The 16,524-nt window shown below is 49.4% G+C and overlaps 1 protein-coding gene across 1 annotated transcript in view; it reads right to left on the bottom strand.

The window, feature by feature from the left end:
* Positions 1-1,247: 1,247 nt before the first annotated feature.
* ONECUT2 (one cut homeobox 2) overlaps positions 1,248-16,524 on the bottom strand; it is a 46,592-nt gene continuing 31,315 nt past the window's right edge. Inside the window, exon 2 of the mRNA XM_003995254.5 lies at positions 1,248-3,761. Within this exon, the coding sequence (XP_003995303.3) occupies positions 3,475-3,761 (287 nt within the window). The 3' untranslated portion in view covers positions 1,248-3,474. The remainder of the gene's footprint in view (positions 3,762-16,524) is intronic.

The following is a 16,524-nucleotide window of genomic DNA, read 5'->3' as shown; positions in this document are numbered from 1 at the left end:
GCGGCTGCCCCTGCAAAGGGAGACTCACATGGCGGGAGCAAGGAGGTGGCACGATGGGCGGTGGGGCTCCCAGGGGCAGGACTCTGGGATTCTCCCTGCACCCTGCTTTGCATTTTCTCTCCGGGATCAAGACAAGCCCCCAGTCAGCACCACTGCCTCACTCCAGCGCCCGCTGTGGTTGCACACAGGCTTGTCAATACAAATTGGTAATTACCACCCTGAGGAAACTGATCAACCCATTGCAACAGGAGTTGGACCTCCCCTGTGAGAATTCCCTTTGGTGAATCTGCTCACTGAGGGGATCTGGAACACCCTGACGGGATAGAGTAGCTCCTGGAGAACAGATGTCTGGGCTGGCCTCATCTCCATAGCCAGTGGGAATGGCCCACTGAGCCTTCCCAGCAGTTACAGAAGACGAGCGCCCCACTGGCCCTGCCCCACTTGCGCACCGGGTCTCACGGACAGACCTCACTCGCCACCTTGATCGTGGTTGAGGCGTAGAATAGAGATGCCCCCAAGTACAAGTAAAACGCATTTGCACCATGAATCCATTGATCAACAGGTTAAATGTTGAAATGCTTGAATTGGACTTTCAACCTTTCCTGGGAATTTCTACAGAAATCTGAATACTCCAAATCACCCACAGTGGAAGAGGGACTCTGGGATGGCATGGGAGATGAGCAAAATTCTGAACCGAATGCTTAATAAATGAAGCACTTGACCAAAACAAGACATGGATTTGGACGGCAATAATTTTGGGTTATCACCAAATGTCAAGTTGAATCTATATATGTATTCATATATTATATATATATATCTTTCTTTAGAAATGCAACTTTACAGCTGATTTTTAAAAAGCTAATAGAAAAGTAGAAACTGGCAATTATTTTTACATGTTTCCCCCCACCCCCAAATGAAGCCATTATGATGTAGCAATCACATGAACATGAGGCTGTTGATTCCTCTATAAACTCTTTGGTTCTGTGGTTCAGGAGAGGATGTGTCACCAAGACCCCTAACCCTGACCCTCACTCCCCTTCCCTCCCCTGATGCTGAGACTCTGAACATAGAAGGAACCAAGTCTAAGGGATAAGCAAAGAACATTCAAGTGACATTATTCCCCGTACTCTGAGGAGTAGAGAGAATAGTTCAGTATCCCAACATCTTAAACTTGGAGTCCATGGAAGCTTTTGAGAGATTCCATGTTGGGGTAGAAAAGCCATAAAACAAAATTAAAGGGAAACAAATCAAATCAATGACCCTTTCCTTTTGTTGCTCAGAAACAAAATTGATTACCTTTACACAGATCAATGACGCTATTAGTATTTTAGCCAGACAAGAGGAGATAATGAATTGAAACAAAAGATGTGAGAAATCCTCATCTTTGGTATTGTAGCTGTTGAGGTTTCTGTTGCTCTGTTCCGTGTTCTTTTGAAAAACTGCATAGGCACAAATTAAAGACAATCTTCAACTTTAAGATTACCGCGTGAGTTGTCAAATGAAGCAGCAGCCGCTGAGGCTTTTCCTTAGATCTGTTCTTGTCTCAACCCTTTCTTTACAATCTGCTTCCAAAAAATGTCCCAAGAGGTCTGTTTAAACACAGTGTGTCTCGCTCTTTTTTTTGTTTTTGTTTTTGTTTTTTTTTCTGGCGTGCTTCCTTCTTGGTGGTGGTGATTTTCATTGATTTACGTATTTATTTATTTATTCATTTTAATGGAACAGTCTTGTTTGTTGCAGAAGTAGGTGCAGAAAAAGTTTCTTTGGTTTCGATTAAGTAATTCATAAAAAAGTCAGTCTCAAGTGTCTGTAAAGAATCATTGCAGCGTTTGGCTTGCTTTGAACACCCCCACGGTGCCCCCCTGGGGCCATTCACTGGTAAGTATGCACATCGTGACCTTCGCAATCTCCCAGAGTTCTGTGGGCGCTCTTCCCCTCGCTGTGGGAAGGTGACAGCCGGGAACCAGAGCTGGCGCGGCAAAGCCGCTCCCTGGGTGGCTCAGCTAGCCGCTTCGCTCAGCCCGATGGTGAGCCAGATGCAAGAGCTGAATGCCATTCGGAGTCGCAGAGGTTTTCTGATTTCTAAAAGTAATCACAGTATTTTTAGGCTAGAAAATGGCAAGTAATAAATGTCTTTGGTTTGCAGTATTCTGCTTCTTTGGTGTGCTGTGTTTTCTCCAGATTTACTCAGCTGTTTTGCGAGGATGATTCGACAATGGAAGAGATTTGGGACTAGATGACCCTCATGAGTAACACGTACGGTGGTTTGAATTACTTCTTTTTTTTTTTCTTGCTAGAAAACACTGAAAAACGTCCCTACCAATGGGATGGATGTGGAAATAACTGAAGTCTGAAAGAGTGAGAATGAATTACGTGGTGGTTACAATGCACAGTAGGAGGAACCAGGTGACTGATAACTGAGAAGGAACATTAATGATCTAAAAAAATCTAGATCTTTTAAAATGCTGCATTTGCTCCATGTACCGTAACAGTTAAATTGGCCTCCTGAGTGTGCGTGTCTGCATTATGTACAAACAGAATTTGTAGCAAACTGCAAAATGTGCTTGAAGCCATATTCCCAACGGTTCCCTCATGACTTCACAATCAGCGTCTTGAAAATCCAGATGTGGTGAATCCAGAACCTTCCTTACTTCTCTGTTTATCTACGTTGTGCTTGATACGTTGAGCTCGAGAGAACTGATTTTTTTTTTTTTGATGGATCCAAGACCACGTGAGATTTCCAGGAGGTAAGGAAAAGAAAATTGTAAACTGGATCAACTTAAAGCTCTCTAAACCATTCAATGGAACGATGCCTGAGTTGGAAAAACAGGTCCTTGGATTTTTTTTTTTTAATTTCCATATTTAAAAGTTGTGCTCAGTAATTATCATTCTGATGTTTTGGGGTTTTTTTGCCTGTTTTTTTTTTTCTATGTTATGGCTGTGAACTTTGGTGTACTGTGGTATGATGAGGCCAAGCACTCAGAAAGCAAATGAGGTCATTCTTGTTGCCAGAAGAATCTCTCATAGTAGCGTCTTGGCAGCCCAATCTCAGAATCCTTCCACAGGCCGAATTCCCACTGTGACACGGGGGAACCCTGACTGAAACGGGCCCCAAAGCGAGACCATTGACACTGGAAGTGATCCTGAGCTTGGCTGACACCACACTGAAACTAACTCGCTCCAGGAAGGCCCCATTTGGGTTTCTGGGACGCTTAGCATGCTCGGAGGACAATGTCCGGTTCAAAGAGATGAATTTTCAGCTTGCACTTGGACTCCATCGCCATTACAAAAGAAAACAAAAAAAGAACACCTGGCCTATGATTACAGCTAGAATAGTTTCTTTTCGAGAGAATTGTGCTTTCAAATCACCAGTGAAGGGCCCCAGCTAAGAATCCGGTGTCTTTTTCCTTTGCGTTCTCTTTTGGTGTCGGTTGTCCTCATCCGGAGGCGACCTGTGCCCGCCCGAGAGTCCTTCCATCACGCTTTGGTACAAGTGCTGGAGGTGGACGAGGAGGCCCCTGTGCTCAGATCATCCTGCCACTTCTCCAGGCTGCGGCGCCGGGCGTTCATGAAGAAGTTACTGACGGTCGTCAGCTCCAGGCCCAGCTGCTGGGAAATGGTGATCTGCATCTCTTTGGACGGGCGTTTGTTCTCCTTGAAGATGGCGAAGAGCGTTCGGCGTTGGAGGTCGGTGAACACCAGGCGCGATTTCTTCTGGGAATTGTTCCTGTCTTTGTTTGGTTCTTGCTCTTTGCGTTTGCACGCTTGAAGGGAAAGAGAAGAAGGAGCGAGTCAGTACGAGCGTGAGAACCAGCACCTGAGAAGGTGATCCGTTGAAAACATTGACAGAGTCGTACGAGGGGATGTAAGCCGTTAAACTTTATTGCGCAAATTGCCCAGCTGTCAATAACCAGCCTTCCCGGTTCATCTCCCGGTGATGGAAGGCACCAGTTAGTGGCAGAAGGGAGGAACGCGAGAACGCCAGGACTGTTCTCACTGTGTGGTTTTAAACCAACTGCAGTTGCTTTCTTTTTTACCCCCTGCCTCCCGGCACACCCTTAAACTTCCTGATCTCTGGAAATCAGGCACCGTGAAGGGGGCGATGCCTCCAGCTCCCCAGGCGAAGCCTGGGCAGGCAGTTCCTCTTTCAGATTCAGCTTCTAGAAGTGTTTACAGCTGAGCTGACATGACTTTCTGGAATCAAAACTTGAAAGTGCGTCATTTCTCAACCTCAAAGCTTCTACTCACGTGATTCAAAAAATTGTTAACGAAATTAGAAGTAACAGAATGGGAGTACCATCCCCATTCCTGCAGCCTTTTGAAAAACTAAGGAAACACAAAACAACAACACAACAAGGAGGGAAAGACTGAAACAAGAAAAGTTGGTTTGGCCCACTCCACTTTGGGTAGTTTGAAGTGAAGCAAGTGCAAAAAGACCAGGACTGAGGGTGTCAAGCAGCCCAGACTTAGGGGGACATTAACGTATGTCACCCTGTCTGCCTTACCCTATACAACTTCCTAGAAGGCAGGGAGCAAGTCTGCGTAATCTTCCCGACTGGCTCCTTTTGGAGCCACAGGTGTAAATGAATGGTCGGCACGCCAGTGACACATGGTGCCCAGACACTTCCGGGGGATTTGTGCATTTCACAGACGGACTTGGCCTCAGAAAAGTGACTTGTAAGGGGTAAACAACACAGTGAATACAAATCAGGAATTGAAACGTGAGATCTGGCCCAGGTTGAGAATTTCTGAGTACTGGACTGACACTCCCCCAAAGCTAGCAGCTTGGGAGGCTGCATGGAGGTTTTCCCACATTCCTCAAAGCCCAGGTTTGCCAGTTTTGCTTCTGAGCCCTGGGTCAGGGCATTGCCTTCTGCAGGGAGCATCTTGTGCTGGGGAGCCGCTACGGTGTGCGTATCAGGGGTCCCTCCTTCAAACTGATGGGTCTTAGGATTTAACCTGAGGACCAGCATGCATAGAGAAGATCTTCAGGACCCTGAGCACACCCTCCCCTGCCCTCCCTGCCCCCCCCCCCCCCCAGCTGACCATCCTCCCTGGTGGGTACTATCTGCTATAAAGGAGTCACTTCTGAAATGCATGAAAAGTGATGACACTTCGCTAAACGCTTTCTTCCTGATTTTTTCGTCTTTCTTTTTTAAAATAGAAGTAATCCTATTATCTTTGAAAATTAAATATACACACACCTATAAAAACAATTTGTGTCCATCTTAAAACCCATTCTCCTGGAGGCCCAGACTTTCTTAGATAAGGCATACTTCCCTGGTAACAGAAGCTCAGACAGAAAGGCTGGAATGGTCCACGCCTGTTCACTCCTCACGGGAGCCTCCCAGTAAAGGCGGCCTCCTTGCTCATCCCTGTGAGCATTTTTGTTTACCATACCATGATCTTCAGACTTACTCTCTCTTGTCCAATCTCAAGTCTTCCTCAACAGTGCCTCTCAACCTTAAGGTGCCCAGGAATCACTGGAGAGAGCTTGCTAAAATGCACATTCTGATGCAGTCGGCCTGGGGTGGGGCCTGAGTACCTGCATTTCTAATGAGCTCCCAGGCAAATGCTGCTGGTTCACATGCCTCAGCCGACCGCTAAGCATACGCCTGACCTCTAAAATCTCAGAGGAGCACCTTGATGGGAAGGAAAGGTCTGGAACCAGACATACCTGGATTCAAAGCCGGGCTTCCTCACCTACAGGGACTTGGGACCTCGGAAGACTGCTTCACCTATCAGAGCCCACGTTCCTCATCCAGTGGATGTAGTGATGCTGACCTCTGCAGAGGCCCAGGAGAGCATGTACAAGGGCTCCCTTCCCCCCCCCCCCCCCCACTCAGGAATCCTGAGGCAGGTAAACTGGCAGAATTATTTTCATTTTCATTTTTTTTTTTTTTACATTTATTTTTTGAGACAGCATGAACAGGGGAGGGTCAGAGAGAGGGGGAGACACAGAATCTGAAACAGGCTCCAGGCTCTGAGCTGTCAGCACAGAGCCTGACGCGGGGCTCGAACTCACGGACCGCGAGATCATGACCTGAGCCGAAGTCAGACGCTTAACCCACTGAGCCACCCAGGCGCCTCTATTTTCATTTTAAAATGAAATAAATTGAGGCCTAGAGGGGGTGAGCGATAGGCTTGGGGTAGGTACCATTCCAAGTCTGCTCCAAACCCAGGGTAAGAATCCTGTCTTCCGGCTCTCCGTCTTTCTCCTGTACCGAAACAGCATCCGTGACACTGGCCCATAAGAGGGGGATCTGTTTGCAGGCCAGTCTCTGGGGCCCCACCCCCAGAGATTCTGATTTTCACTGTGTGGGGCAGGGTACTGGAATCTGTGCTTTTATAAACCTCCTTGGACCCCTCCGCGACACGGGGAGCCAGCATGCTTGACTACATTGTCACTTCAGATCCCCCTCTTTAAGAGAAAGATGTTCAAGGCACAACGTTCAGCAAACGTAGAGAAAGAACAGATCGACAGATCCTGTGTGTCCCTTTCCAGCAGCTTTCTAAATCCACCGGGTTCACGCCAACCAACGCAAAGATGCAGCCTGCGGTCTGCAAAGGTACGGCAAGTCCAAAAGCCCCAAAAACCCGAGGCAGTAGGCACATAACCGGCTCAGAGTCCTTACACCTGGCAGCTGGCACCCCACACTTCTGTTTTGGTGCCATAAGTTTTTTACTTCTTCACGGTTCCAAGAGGCAGGTTTGCTTTCTACCCCCGACAGTTACGGAAATAACAAAAACACCACTGACAGCATTCACCCCACGATTCTTACAAAAGCAGTTGATCTGCAGCTGAAGGGAACTAAAAACAAGAGGGAGAACACCTGTTTTGAAAATCTAAGCCCAAATGATGCCTGGAAACCGGTATGAGGTGCGAAGCCAGCTATCCCCACAGGCACAAGTCGAGTGTGAATGGCTTTGGTGTGAACATATTACACTGTGGTCAAATACCCATTTCTAAACAGCTAGGAACAAGCCACGTAGCTCCCTGTGACCCAGGAATGTGTCAGAAACCCAACAGCAGGTGTTCATCAGCGGTGAGGGCGGGTTGAGTCTCATATTTCTGGAAGGTCTGAGGTTAGCCCAGGCTCCTGCAGACCACTTGGGTCTCGTGCTTCTCCCTCCTCTAGGAGAAAAGCAGAGGCGGGGGTGGAGGGCACGCCAGGGGTTGGTCACACGGGCACCATCGTGTGTGTTCAGGGCACGCAGCAAGGTGACAAAGCCAGAGGTGATTCACATCAGGAGGGTGTTCAGAGGGAGGTGAGACAAGGTGAGGGTCAATACCAGGGATTAGAGAAGATTAAGGAAGCCAAGGGGCACCTGGGTGGCTCAGTTGGTCAAGTGTTGTGACTCTTGATTTCGGTTCAGGTCACGATCTCATGGTTGGTGGGTTTGAGCCCTGTGCTGGGCTCTGTGCTGACAGCACGGGGCCTGCTCGGGATTCTTTCTCCTTCTCTCTGCTCCTCCCCCACGTGCTTGCTTTCTCGCACGCATGCGCATGCCCGCTCTCTCTCTCTCAAAATACATTTAAAGAAAGATTAAAGAGGCCGAGAACAGCCCTGAATCATCTGTGCTTTCCTTTTCCTCCTGGTGGAGGAGGGGCCCTGGTGCCACAAAGGTCAGTGACCACGCAGTTTCTCCCGACAGAAAAGTTGGTTTGCACCCACCGCTGATTTTCCTTCCTGTGACAAAGGTCTCTTGGTATCTGCATGCTGAGAGATAAAGGGTTGTGGGAAGCCAGGGCCTCCGTGGGGAGGGAAGACCGAGTGTTAGGGAGAAGCAAAGTAGGGGCAGGCCCAGGGCTCCCACCTGCCTGACACTTGCCGCCTGCTTGTTTTCCCTTTCATTCTTTCCTGGCAGGGCCCGGTGTCCCAGGTGAGTGACCTCAGCTGCCGTGTGCATGTGTGTGTGTGTGCGCGTGTGCGCTTACGCGTGGAGAGTCGGGGGGCGGGGGAGGAACTCGGTTCTGTGAGGCAGACACAGGCCACAGTCGTCCTGGAACCACACTTCATCGTGACACCGGGTCCCACGGGTGCCGTGGTGGCAGCTGTTCATGGCACCTGCACATCTTCCGCCACAGGTGGCGCTTCATCACTGAGCTGCGGAACGTGAGGGCTCTCGTCTGGCCCGGGGCTGTCGATGTCCACGTGGGGAGCTGGAGCCAAAAGCTGAACCCCCATCAGAACTTCCTTTCCACATCTTTGAGAGGAACGGGGGGGTGGGGGTGCGGCTTCTCATCTAACAGTTGGTGACGGTTCGGGGACTTGCTTAGGGTGACATAACTAAGCACTGGAGCTACGACGTAGGCCCAGAGACCCCTTCCCAGCCCGCCTGGTCCCTGGGGAAGCTGTGAAGGAAGAGGAACCCAATTCCGGATCAGACTCTTCGGCCACCCCTGCTCTGGAGCTGAAACTTCTCACCCTGGTAGAGGGGGTGGGTTGGCCTGTGAATTCAGGCGCCTATTAAGCAACCCCTTCCGTTGGGCCGGAACACTCTTCTTTGCGGAATTCAGCCTGACAGTTTGCTACAGAATTTGTGCCGGGAGGTTCTTTGGGCTCCTGTATACCAGCCTCAATGGACAGGAAAGGAAAATGTCTCATGGAAATGAGTTACACTCCCAAGACTTGAGACACAGTTTTATTTTTCTTGAGCAGCCGACAGGGGGAGGAGACAGAGACGGATGAGGGCTTGGCAGTTCGTGCTGACCTAAGTACAAAGCCCAGCCCTGCCATCCCCTGGCTGTGTGGTCCCCGGGCCTCCCTGTGCCTCCCTTTCCTGGTGCTCACTGGACCGGACATGGCTGCCTAGGGCCTTCCCCCCTTTGCTGTGGATTAACCTTCACGGGCCTCTCCCTCCGCCACTTATTTTCCCAAACCAAAGGCAAATGCTGTCTTTCTCAGTGACCTCATCTGTCCATCTCCCCTCTGGTGGTCAGAAGAATTACGGAACTTTTGCAAGCTCAATATACACAATTGTGTTAATATACACAATCCGTTCTGCCTGGAAAGTCCCAAATTGGGCAGGTGCCTCTTTGGGGGCTATTTACACCACATACCTAGTGAAAAGTGGAATCAGGAGCTTCTCTTCCCTCCCAGACTAGAAGCTTCAGAGTTTGGCCTCTGGGACCACTTCGCGAGGGTCCCAGGGGGCGCTCATGAGTTATCTGCTGGTGGAAGGCATTGAGTGTGAGTTAGGGCAAGTGTGGCCTGATTTGGTCTCCAGGTTGTGCATGGCTTCTTCCTCTTATCTTTGCTCTTTCAGAGATAAGGATTTTTAAACTCCTGCCTCTCCAGTTTCCTCTCAAAGTGTCGTTTCTTTCTCATGAGCTTCCTGGCCTGGCCCGTCCCTGTCCTCCTGGAACCCAGCTGTGCCTGCCACCTCTGCTCCAGCACTTACTTTCCCCTCCTCCGTCCACTGAGCACCTGCCCACCATCCAACATCACTTCCTATGTGGGCCCGGCTGGCCCTGGAGCCCTGCGGAAATGGATTTGTCCTTCCAACCTTCCTGGAAACCACAAGCACGTGGGCCAGAGAGGTCCTTGCAGAGGCCGGTGGGAAGGTGAACTGCTGAGTTCCTGGAGAGGAGGGGCATCCTGGCTCCACCAGCAAAACGCGATGCTTGGGGCTGGGCAAGGGGGAGCCAGTTCCGGAGGGGAATCTGCAAGAAGCAACAATCTCAGGCGTAGGTGGAGAAGGATCTAGCTATGTGGTTTCCAAGAGCTCTGGAAGTTCTGTCCCCACTCCCCCAGAATCCCCTCTGCATGCTGGCCGATGCCAGGGCGCCTGCTTTAGCTTAATCAGATGAGTTGAAGACTTAACCCCTGCCAGACTGACTGCCCTCCTTCCTCTTGGGAAGGGAGTCATTTTAAATTCTCCACAGCACTGTCATCCTGCCCCTTAGTGTGAATGAGGAGAGGCTCCTAGAGCAGGCTTTGAGGGGGGAGTGGAGGCTTACGGGAAGCAGGTGCCCCCAAGGGGGCAGAGCAGCCCCACAGTGGGAACTGAGGCAGACTAATTGCAAAATTGGCCCCAATTCTTCCCTTCCCAATATCTATACCCACTTGCAACGTGACTCTGTAGCTCCTCCCAGCACGAGATGGTGTTTGCCTGCCTTTCCTGGGAATCTGGGCTGGCCGGATGATTTGCTTCAGCCAAACGAATGTGGCAGTTCTGAGCCCAGGCCTCAAGAAGCCATGTGCTTTGTTCACGTTCTTGGAACTCTGCCTGGCTGTCATGTGACGGCCCAGGCAAGCCTGGGTCAACCGACCCTGGTGGCCCCAGCAGCTGACTGTAGGTGCATGAGTGAGCCCAGCTGAGACCACCCAAGCGTGGCTTGGAGCAGCAGAATTGCTCAGTGGACCCACAGACTCCTGAGCAAAAATAAATGTTTATGGCTTTATGCCACTGGTTTTGTGGTTCTGTGCTACATAGCATTACTGTGGTGACAGATATAGAAGCCAAGAAAAACCTTTGCCTTCCTGCCCAGGGAAAGTCAACTCTAGGATAAGAAGAAGAGTCAGCTTGAAACAGTCCTGGTTATCAGCTGCATGACCTTGAGTCTCAGTAACCTAATCTATAAAATGGGGATACCAATGCCCATCTCTCCAGACACCAAGATGCTAGCTGTGACACGTGGCACATAGTAGGTGCTTAACAAATGTAAATATTCTTTCTACTTTCATAGAGAAAGAAGAGAAAAGGTATGTTAGAAGGTAAGGTTAGGAATTCATAATTTGAGATGGTTTTCCAAGATTTACTCAATGGTAGATGAAGTGCTCAGGGGGCTAATGGCAAATAAACGGTTAAAGAGATTTGTTTTCATTGTGAGGTTGTCTCACAGCCAATTCCCAGCCTTGTAGAAAAGGTAAGACTGTGATGTGTTTTCATATATGTGTCAGAGATCCTAATAGGTTTGGGACCACTGGTGCTTCCTAACATCACTAATTTATGTCCAAATACATTCTACATATGATGGGTATTGTTAGCCCCTAATAAATAATGCAGAAGCGCCATATTCTCCTTGCATTCAGTAAATACTTTCCCTCAATAGTTCAGTGTGATCTTGCCAAGGCACAGGGTGGGGTGGGGGTGGGGGTGGGGAGGAAGTCATGGGGGGGTGGGTGTGTGCATTTGTCAGCGGTCACTTCACCTCCAAGTATACCGGTTTGGAAAATATGCTAAGGAGAAGTGCTGCATCTTTCAGTTGGAGAGCCCGAAGCTGCCCTCTTCCAAGGGCTCATGCAAAGTGGGAGTGTGGCCCCTCTCCGGCACGGAGGGCACGCGCACCAGGGCTAGAGCACTGTGCCGGAAAGATCAACTGGGTTGTGTTGGAAAAACCAATTACAAAAGTTCGTATTTATAGCTCCAACCTAGTTCTGAGAAACCGAGGGTTGTTTTTAAAGTTTTATTTGAATTCTAGTTAACGTACCGTGTAATATTAGTTTCAGGGGTACAATGTAGTGATTCACCACTTCCATACTGCACCTGTGCTCATCACAAGTGCACTCCTTGATCCCCATCACTTATTTAACTCATCTCCCTCCCACCTGCCCTCTGGTGACCATCAGTTCTCTAGTTAAGAGTCTGTTTCTTGGTTTGCCCTCCCTCCCCCGCCTTGTCCCTTTGCTCATTTGTTTTATTTCTTAAATTCCACATACAAGTGAAATCAGACACACAAAAAGATGCTCAACATCACTGATGGTCAGCGAAATGCAAATCTCGTGCCAACTGCAATGAGATACCACCTCACACCTGGCAGAATGGCTGAAATCAACAACACAAGAAACAACAAGGTTGGCGAGGATATGGAGAAAGGGGAACCCTCTTGGCACCGTTTGTGGGAGTGCAAACTGGCACAGCCACTCTGGAGAACAGTAGGTTCTTCAAGAAGTTAAAAACAGAACTACCCTACACTGTGAGGTATTTGCCCAAAGACCACAAAAATACCAATTCAAAGGGATAAATGCCCCCTGATGTTTATAGCAGAATTATGTACAATGGCCAAATTATGGAAAGAGCCCAACTGTCCACTGGCTGATGAATGGATAAAGAAGATATGTGCGTGTGTGCATACACATATATACCATGAAATATTAGTCCTAAAAAAGAATGAAAACTTGCCATTTGCCAAGACCTAGATGGCGCTAGAGAGTACTGCTATGTTAAGTGAAATAGGTAGGGCAGTCAGAGAAACCTGTGGGGTGTTGAAGTAAGGAGAAGCGAAATAAAGTCCCTCTGTTTCCTGCTCTGAAGAGGCGGCCCTTTGGCGGGTGACACAAAAGCAAGCCCATGGAAGAGGGGATGGTGTCCTGGGAGGCTGCCCTTCCTCAGGAACGAATCTGCATATTCACGAGCTTTTAAAACAATGACAAGATCCCCTGCATTCAAATAGGGAAGCAAGAAGAGAGGAGTTGCATACTCTGATGGTACATATTTAATGCTAGGACGCCATCAATGCTGATGAGTCTTAGCCAGTGCAGGCTCCTCGGGCAGCACAGGAATTATGTGCTGGCACACTGCTACAGGAACATGGTGCTGGGGGGTCTGACCCAAGACGTGGGGCTCCAGCTCTAAGCGCTGGCCCCTGAGGGCCAGGCCTGACAGGGGCACTGATCACCCACCTGGGATGTGGGAGGGCTTGATGAAGGGGGAGGTGCTGCAAGGGACTCGATCTTTTCAAATCATTATTGAATTGCCTTGTGCTGTCTGAGATTTGGAAGCTGTAGGGGCACCTGGGTGGCTCGGTTAAGCATCCGACTTTGGCTCAGGTCATGATCTCGAAGTCTGTGAATTCTAGCCCCACGTCAGGCTTTGTGCTGACAGCTCAGAGCCCCGAGCCTGCTTCGGATTCTGTGTCTCCCTCTCTCTCTGCCCCTCCCCCACTTGCTCTGTCTCTCTCTCTCTCTCTCTCTCTCTCTCCCTCTCTGTCTCTCTCTGTCTCTCAAAAATAAACATTAAAAAATAAAAATAAATAAAATTCGGAAGCTATAAATAGTTTGCAGTTAAACGCTTGGCAATTTTCCCTGCTTCTCTCTGATTCCTGACCTTATTATCAAAGGCCAGATTGCTAGGGAGCCAGTGCAGTGAACTTGGCCCCTGAGAGCCAAACCCTCACTTCACTCTGGTTTCTGCAAATGTCTCTGGCCTGAATAAGATGGGAAACTTAATGGCTTTGTCTCCAGGTTGGGAGCTGGCTTCCCTCACGGAACAGAGGCCAATGCACTCTGGCAGTGGGGCCAGTGACATCCAGACCCACATCCATGGGAGAGGCCAAGAGCAGAGACAGGGAGGGCGCACCGCATAGATGGACTTGGAGGCAATCTTGGTTGTTGGGTTTCATCCTTCCTTCATTCCCTTCTGTGAGTGCAGACAAAGCCCTGGCGAGAGAGACCTCTAAACCATTTGTCAAGTCATCCCGGACAGCCAAGCACTCCGGGGTGAAGAGCTTACACAGTGACAGAGCTGCTGCCTGGCTTATTAGAGCAAAACTGAGCTGGGGGCTGGGGAAGCAGGAGGGAAAGGGGAGAGGGAGAGAGAGAGAGAGAGAGGAGGGACAAGGATCGAGAAAGCACGGGCCATGCACACGCATATACCCCTCATTCTGGAGATGCTGGAAGGGGGTCATGTCCAAAGTGCAGAGGTGCCAGCATCCCCAGGAGGCTTGGTGTCTCCCTTGAGCGCCTGAGCCACACCTCAGCCTTCCCTTCCGACATGGGGCAAACTCCGGGCCATCAAGGTAACCCTGCAGTACCCTCTTCCCGTCTGATGGCTGATAAACCTCTGCTCCTCCTGTGTCCTGCCCCTGCCTTTGCTGGGGTGTTGGGGGCAGGGAGGGGATTCCAAGCAGGCTGGTCCTGAGAAACCTTACAGCAACTCCCGGATGTCCATTTACTGTCAAATAAAAGGCAGCCAGCCAGCCACTATTCTCGGTTCCCGTGCCTCACAGACATTCTCTGCAGAAAACAAATTTTATTTCCCGTCTTTATTTTTACCGCCAATACAAAGTCACTGAAGGGGACTTGGGAAATGAGGACCCTTGGATGCCTGACAACTTTAAGTAGAGGCAGAGCCAGAAAAAGGCCCAGGTGGCCCCAGAGGGCGAATCTTCCAAAAGAGGGCACAGACCTCAGCACCACATGCTGTCCAGCGCTCCTCCTGCTGCCCCCCCCCCCCCCCCCCCCGCCACAACCCCCAGCAGGTTCTGCCCATGGCTGGAGCTTTGCACACCCAGTGTGGATGTGCCTTCAGTCTCTGCTTCCCTTTCAGCAGAAGCTCTGACCGCAGGAGGGACAGGTTGCTAAACAGCAGATGTTCCAGGACAGCTGGTAAAATCCCCGAGTCTCAGAATGGCAGGACATTAGAGACCATTTGGTCCAATCCTTCATTTTGGGTATAGGAGTCTGAGGCGTTTAGAGGTGCCACGAGTAGCCCACGACTGATCACAGCTAGTCCCTTACAGAGCCCTGAGAACCCAGATGCCCTCACTCCTAGTCCAGGGGGCTTTTACTTCCTATCTTCCTATTAGAATAAGTCTTTTGGGGGCATTCAGCCTTTGAAATGACAATTTCTGGTTCTTAATTCTGCCTATACTGAAGTCTGGCAAAGACTTTTTTTTTTTTTTTTTTTTTTGAGACAGGGCATAAGTGAGCGAGGGGCAGAGAGAGGGAGAGGGAGGGAGAGAGAGAGAAGCAGGGCTCACCCAAAGCGGGGCTCAAGCTCACGCGAAGCAGGGCGCGAGTTCACCCAAAGTGAGGCTTGAACTCACGAACCATGAGACCGTGACCTGAGCCGAAGCCAGATGCCTAACGACTGAGCCCCCCAGGCGCCCAAAGAAAGATCTTTCATTCTGTGGCATAGCTGCTTGTCCTGCAAGCTATCCAGGAAGTCGTGACTTGCTAAAACAAGTATTTCATTCTGGATGCAAATGTCTGGCTTAAAATGGTGAAGAGCCAGCTAACTTCCCACTTAAAATCATCTCAAAAACCTAGAAGATAAAACTCACCAAACTGAAAGCTGGGACTTCGGTCAACCTGTGTGAGGGCAATTTCTGAGGCACTGGCCCCTCAAACACGAGGCCGATGGAACTAGGTTGAAAAATAGTATCCGAATTGAAAAAATAGCACCTGAGTCCTCCAGCTGCTCAGCAAGAGGACGGCAAGACGGCTGTAAGCAACCGTCCCTTGTCTTGGTAGGTCTCTGTTGAGACGGCCAGCGTGCTTGCCACACCTACCTACTTACTAATGCAGAACTGCAACTCTCAGAAAATAATGAGGAAAAAAAAATTGAGGGCTGGGGGGTGGAAGAGGAACACCAGCAGTGGTAGACCACAGCGTGGAAGGCTCAGTTTCCAAAAAGTGCTCTAGGTGAACGCGGGGCAAGGCGAGGCTTCGGTGTGCAGTGTGTGGGGACTGATGCGTCTACCCCCTTTGACCAGCTTGTCCGCATGCAGCCCGGGGGTGCGTGGGGCCACGAGTCTTTGCCGGTCCAGCAGGGCCAAACTAAAAGAAAGCTGGTTCGATAGTAGGAGCTGGGTTAGATGCATCGACTGGCAACTCAGAGCAGGGCCGAGAGGGTGAATGCACCGACACCCAGAAATGAGTGGTAAGGAAAACACACACCTTTTTTGTCGACCGCATCAGGCCTGATCGGGGTTTTCTCGTCTGAGAATGAATCAGAGGAAATTCTTCTGAAAACATCTTACAGAAACTTCAAGAATATTTTAGAGAATCAGGTGGTATCTCTCAAGACAATGCCCAAGGAGATGGCTTCTATGAAACAGGAATGGAAAATGATTAAGAAAACAGAAGTCCCTAAGTAATAGTGTGTAATAAAAAACAGTAAGACGAGATGAGATAGAAACTTGCAGGAGAAAAATACACAGCATTGGAGGAAATAAAGGGCAAAGTGGGCACAACGGCTGTAACGCTAGAATTTCTGCAGTTCAGGGGGTCTTTCCTACTGGGAGGCATTCTTGGCTACGTGATGACTCAGAAAAGCGTTATCTATAGACTCTTTATGAAAAGAAAAATAACCGAACACATAAGGTCAAGAATGTTATATTGTCCTAGAAAAGAACTGGTCAACAGCCCCATGTGGCTGTGAATACCCCCGAACCCATCCCGAACATCCAAAGGAGTATCCAAAGGAGGGTACGTTAACAAACATCACCTCTTTGGAAAGGCTATGGCAGTGACTCTGTAAGAAGGTAGGACAGTTGATGCCTCCTTTTGCAACAGGATCTCAGTGATGTTTAAAAACAAATAATTCCATTACTAATGTTTCACATCATTATGTGAAGTATACGGCTGGGAAAAAAAAAATCCTCTGGGAAAGTATCTCCCTCTTCCAGAGTGAAACATCAGATTCGTAAATCCAAGTAAAGATGATTTCATGTATGTGAAACAGATGAAAAAGAAAACAATTATGCCTACAACAACAAGAAAAAGAAGGAAATATTCCAAAGTGTTCGGTTTCAGGAGAGGCATGAAGGCACCACTACTCTTCAATATTATGTTGGCA

Source organism: Felis catus, chromosome D3 (genome assembly GCF_018350175.1).
Source record: "Felis catus isolate Fca126 chromosome D3, F.catus_Fca126_mat1.0, whole genome shotgun sequence".
Classification (NCBI taxonomy): Eukaryota; Metazoa; Chordata; class Mammalia; order Carnivora; family Felidae; genus Felis; species Felis catus.
This window is presented reverse-complemented; position numbering and strand designations above follow the sequence as displayed.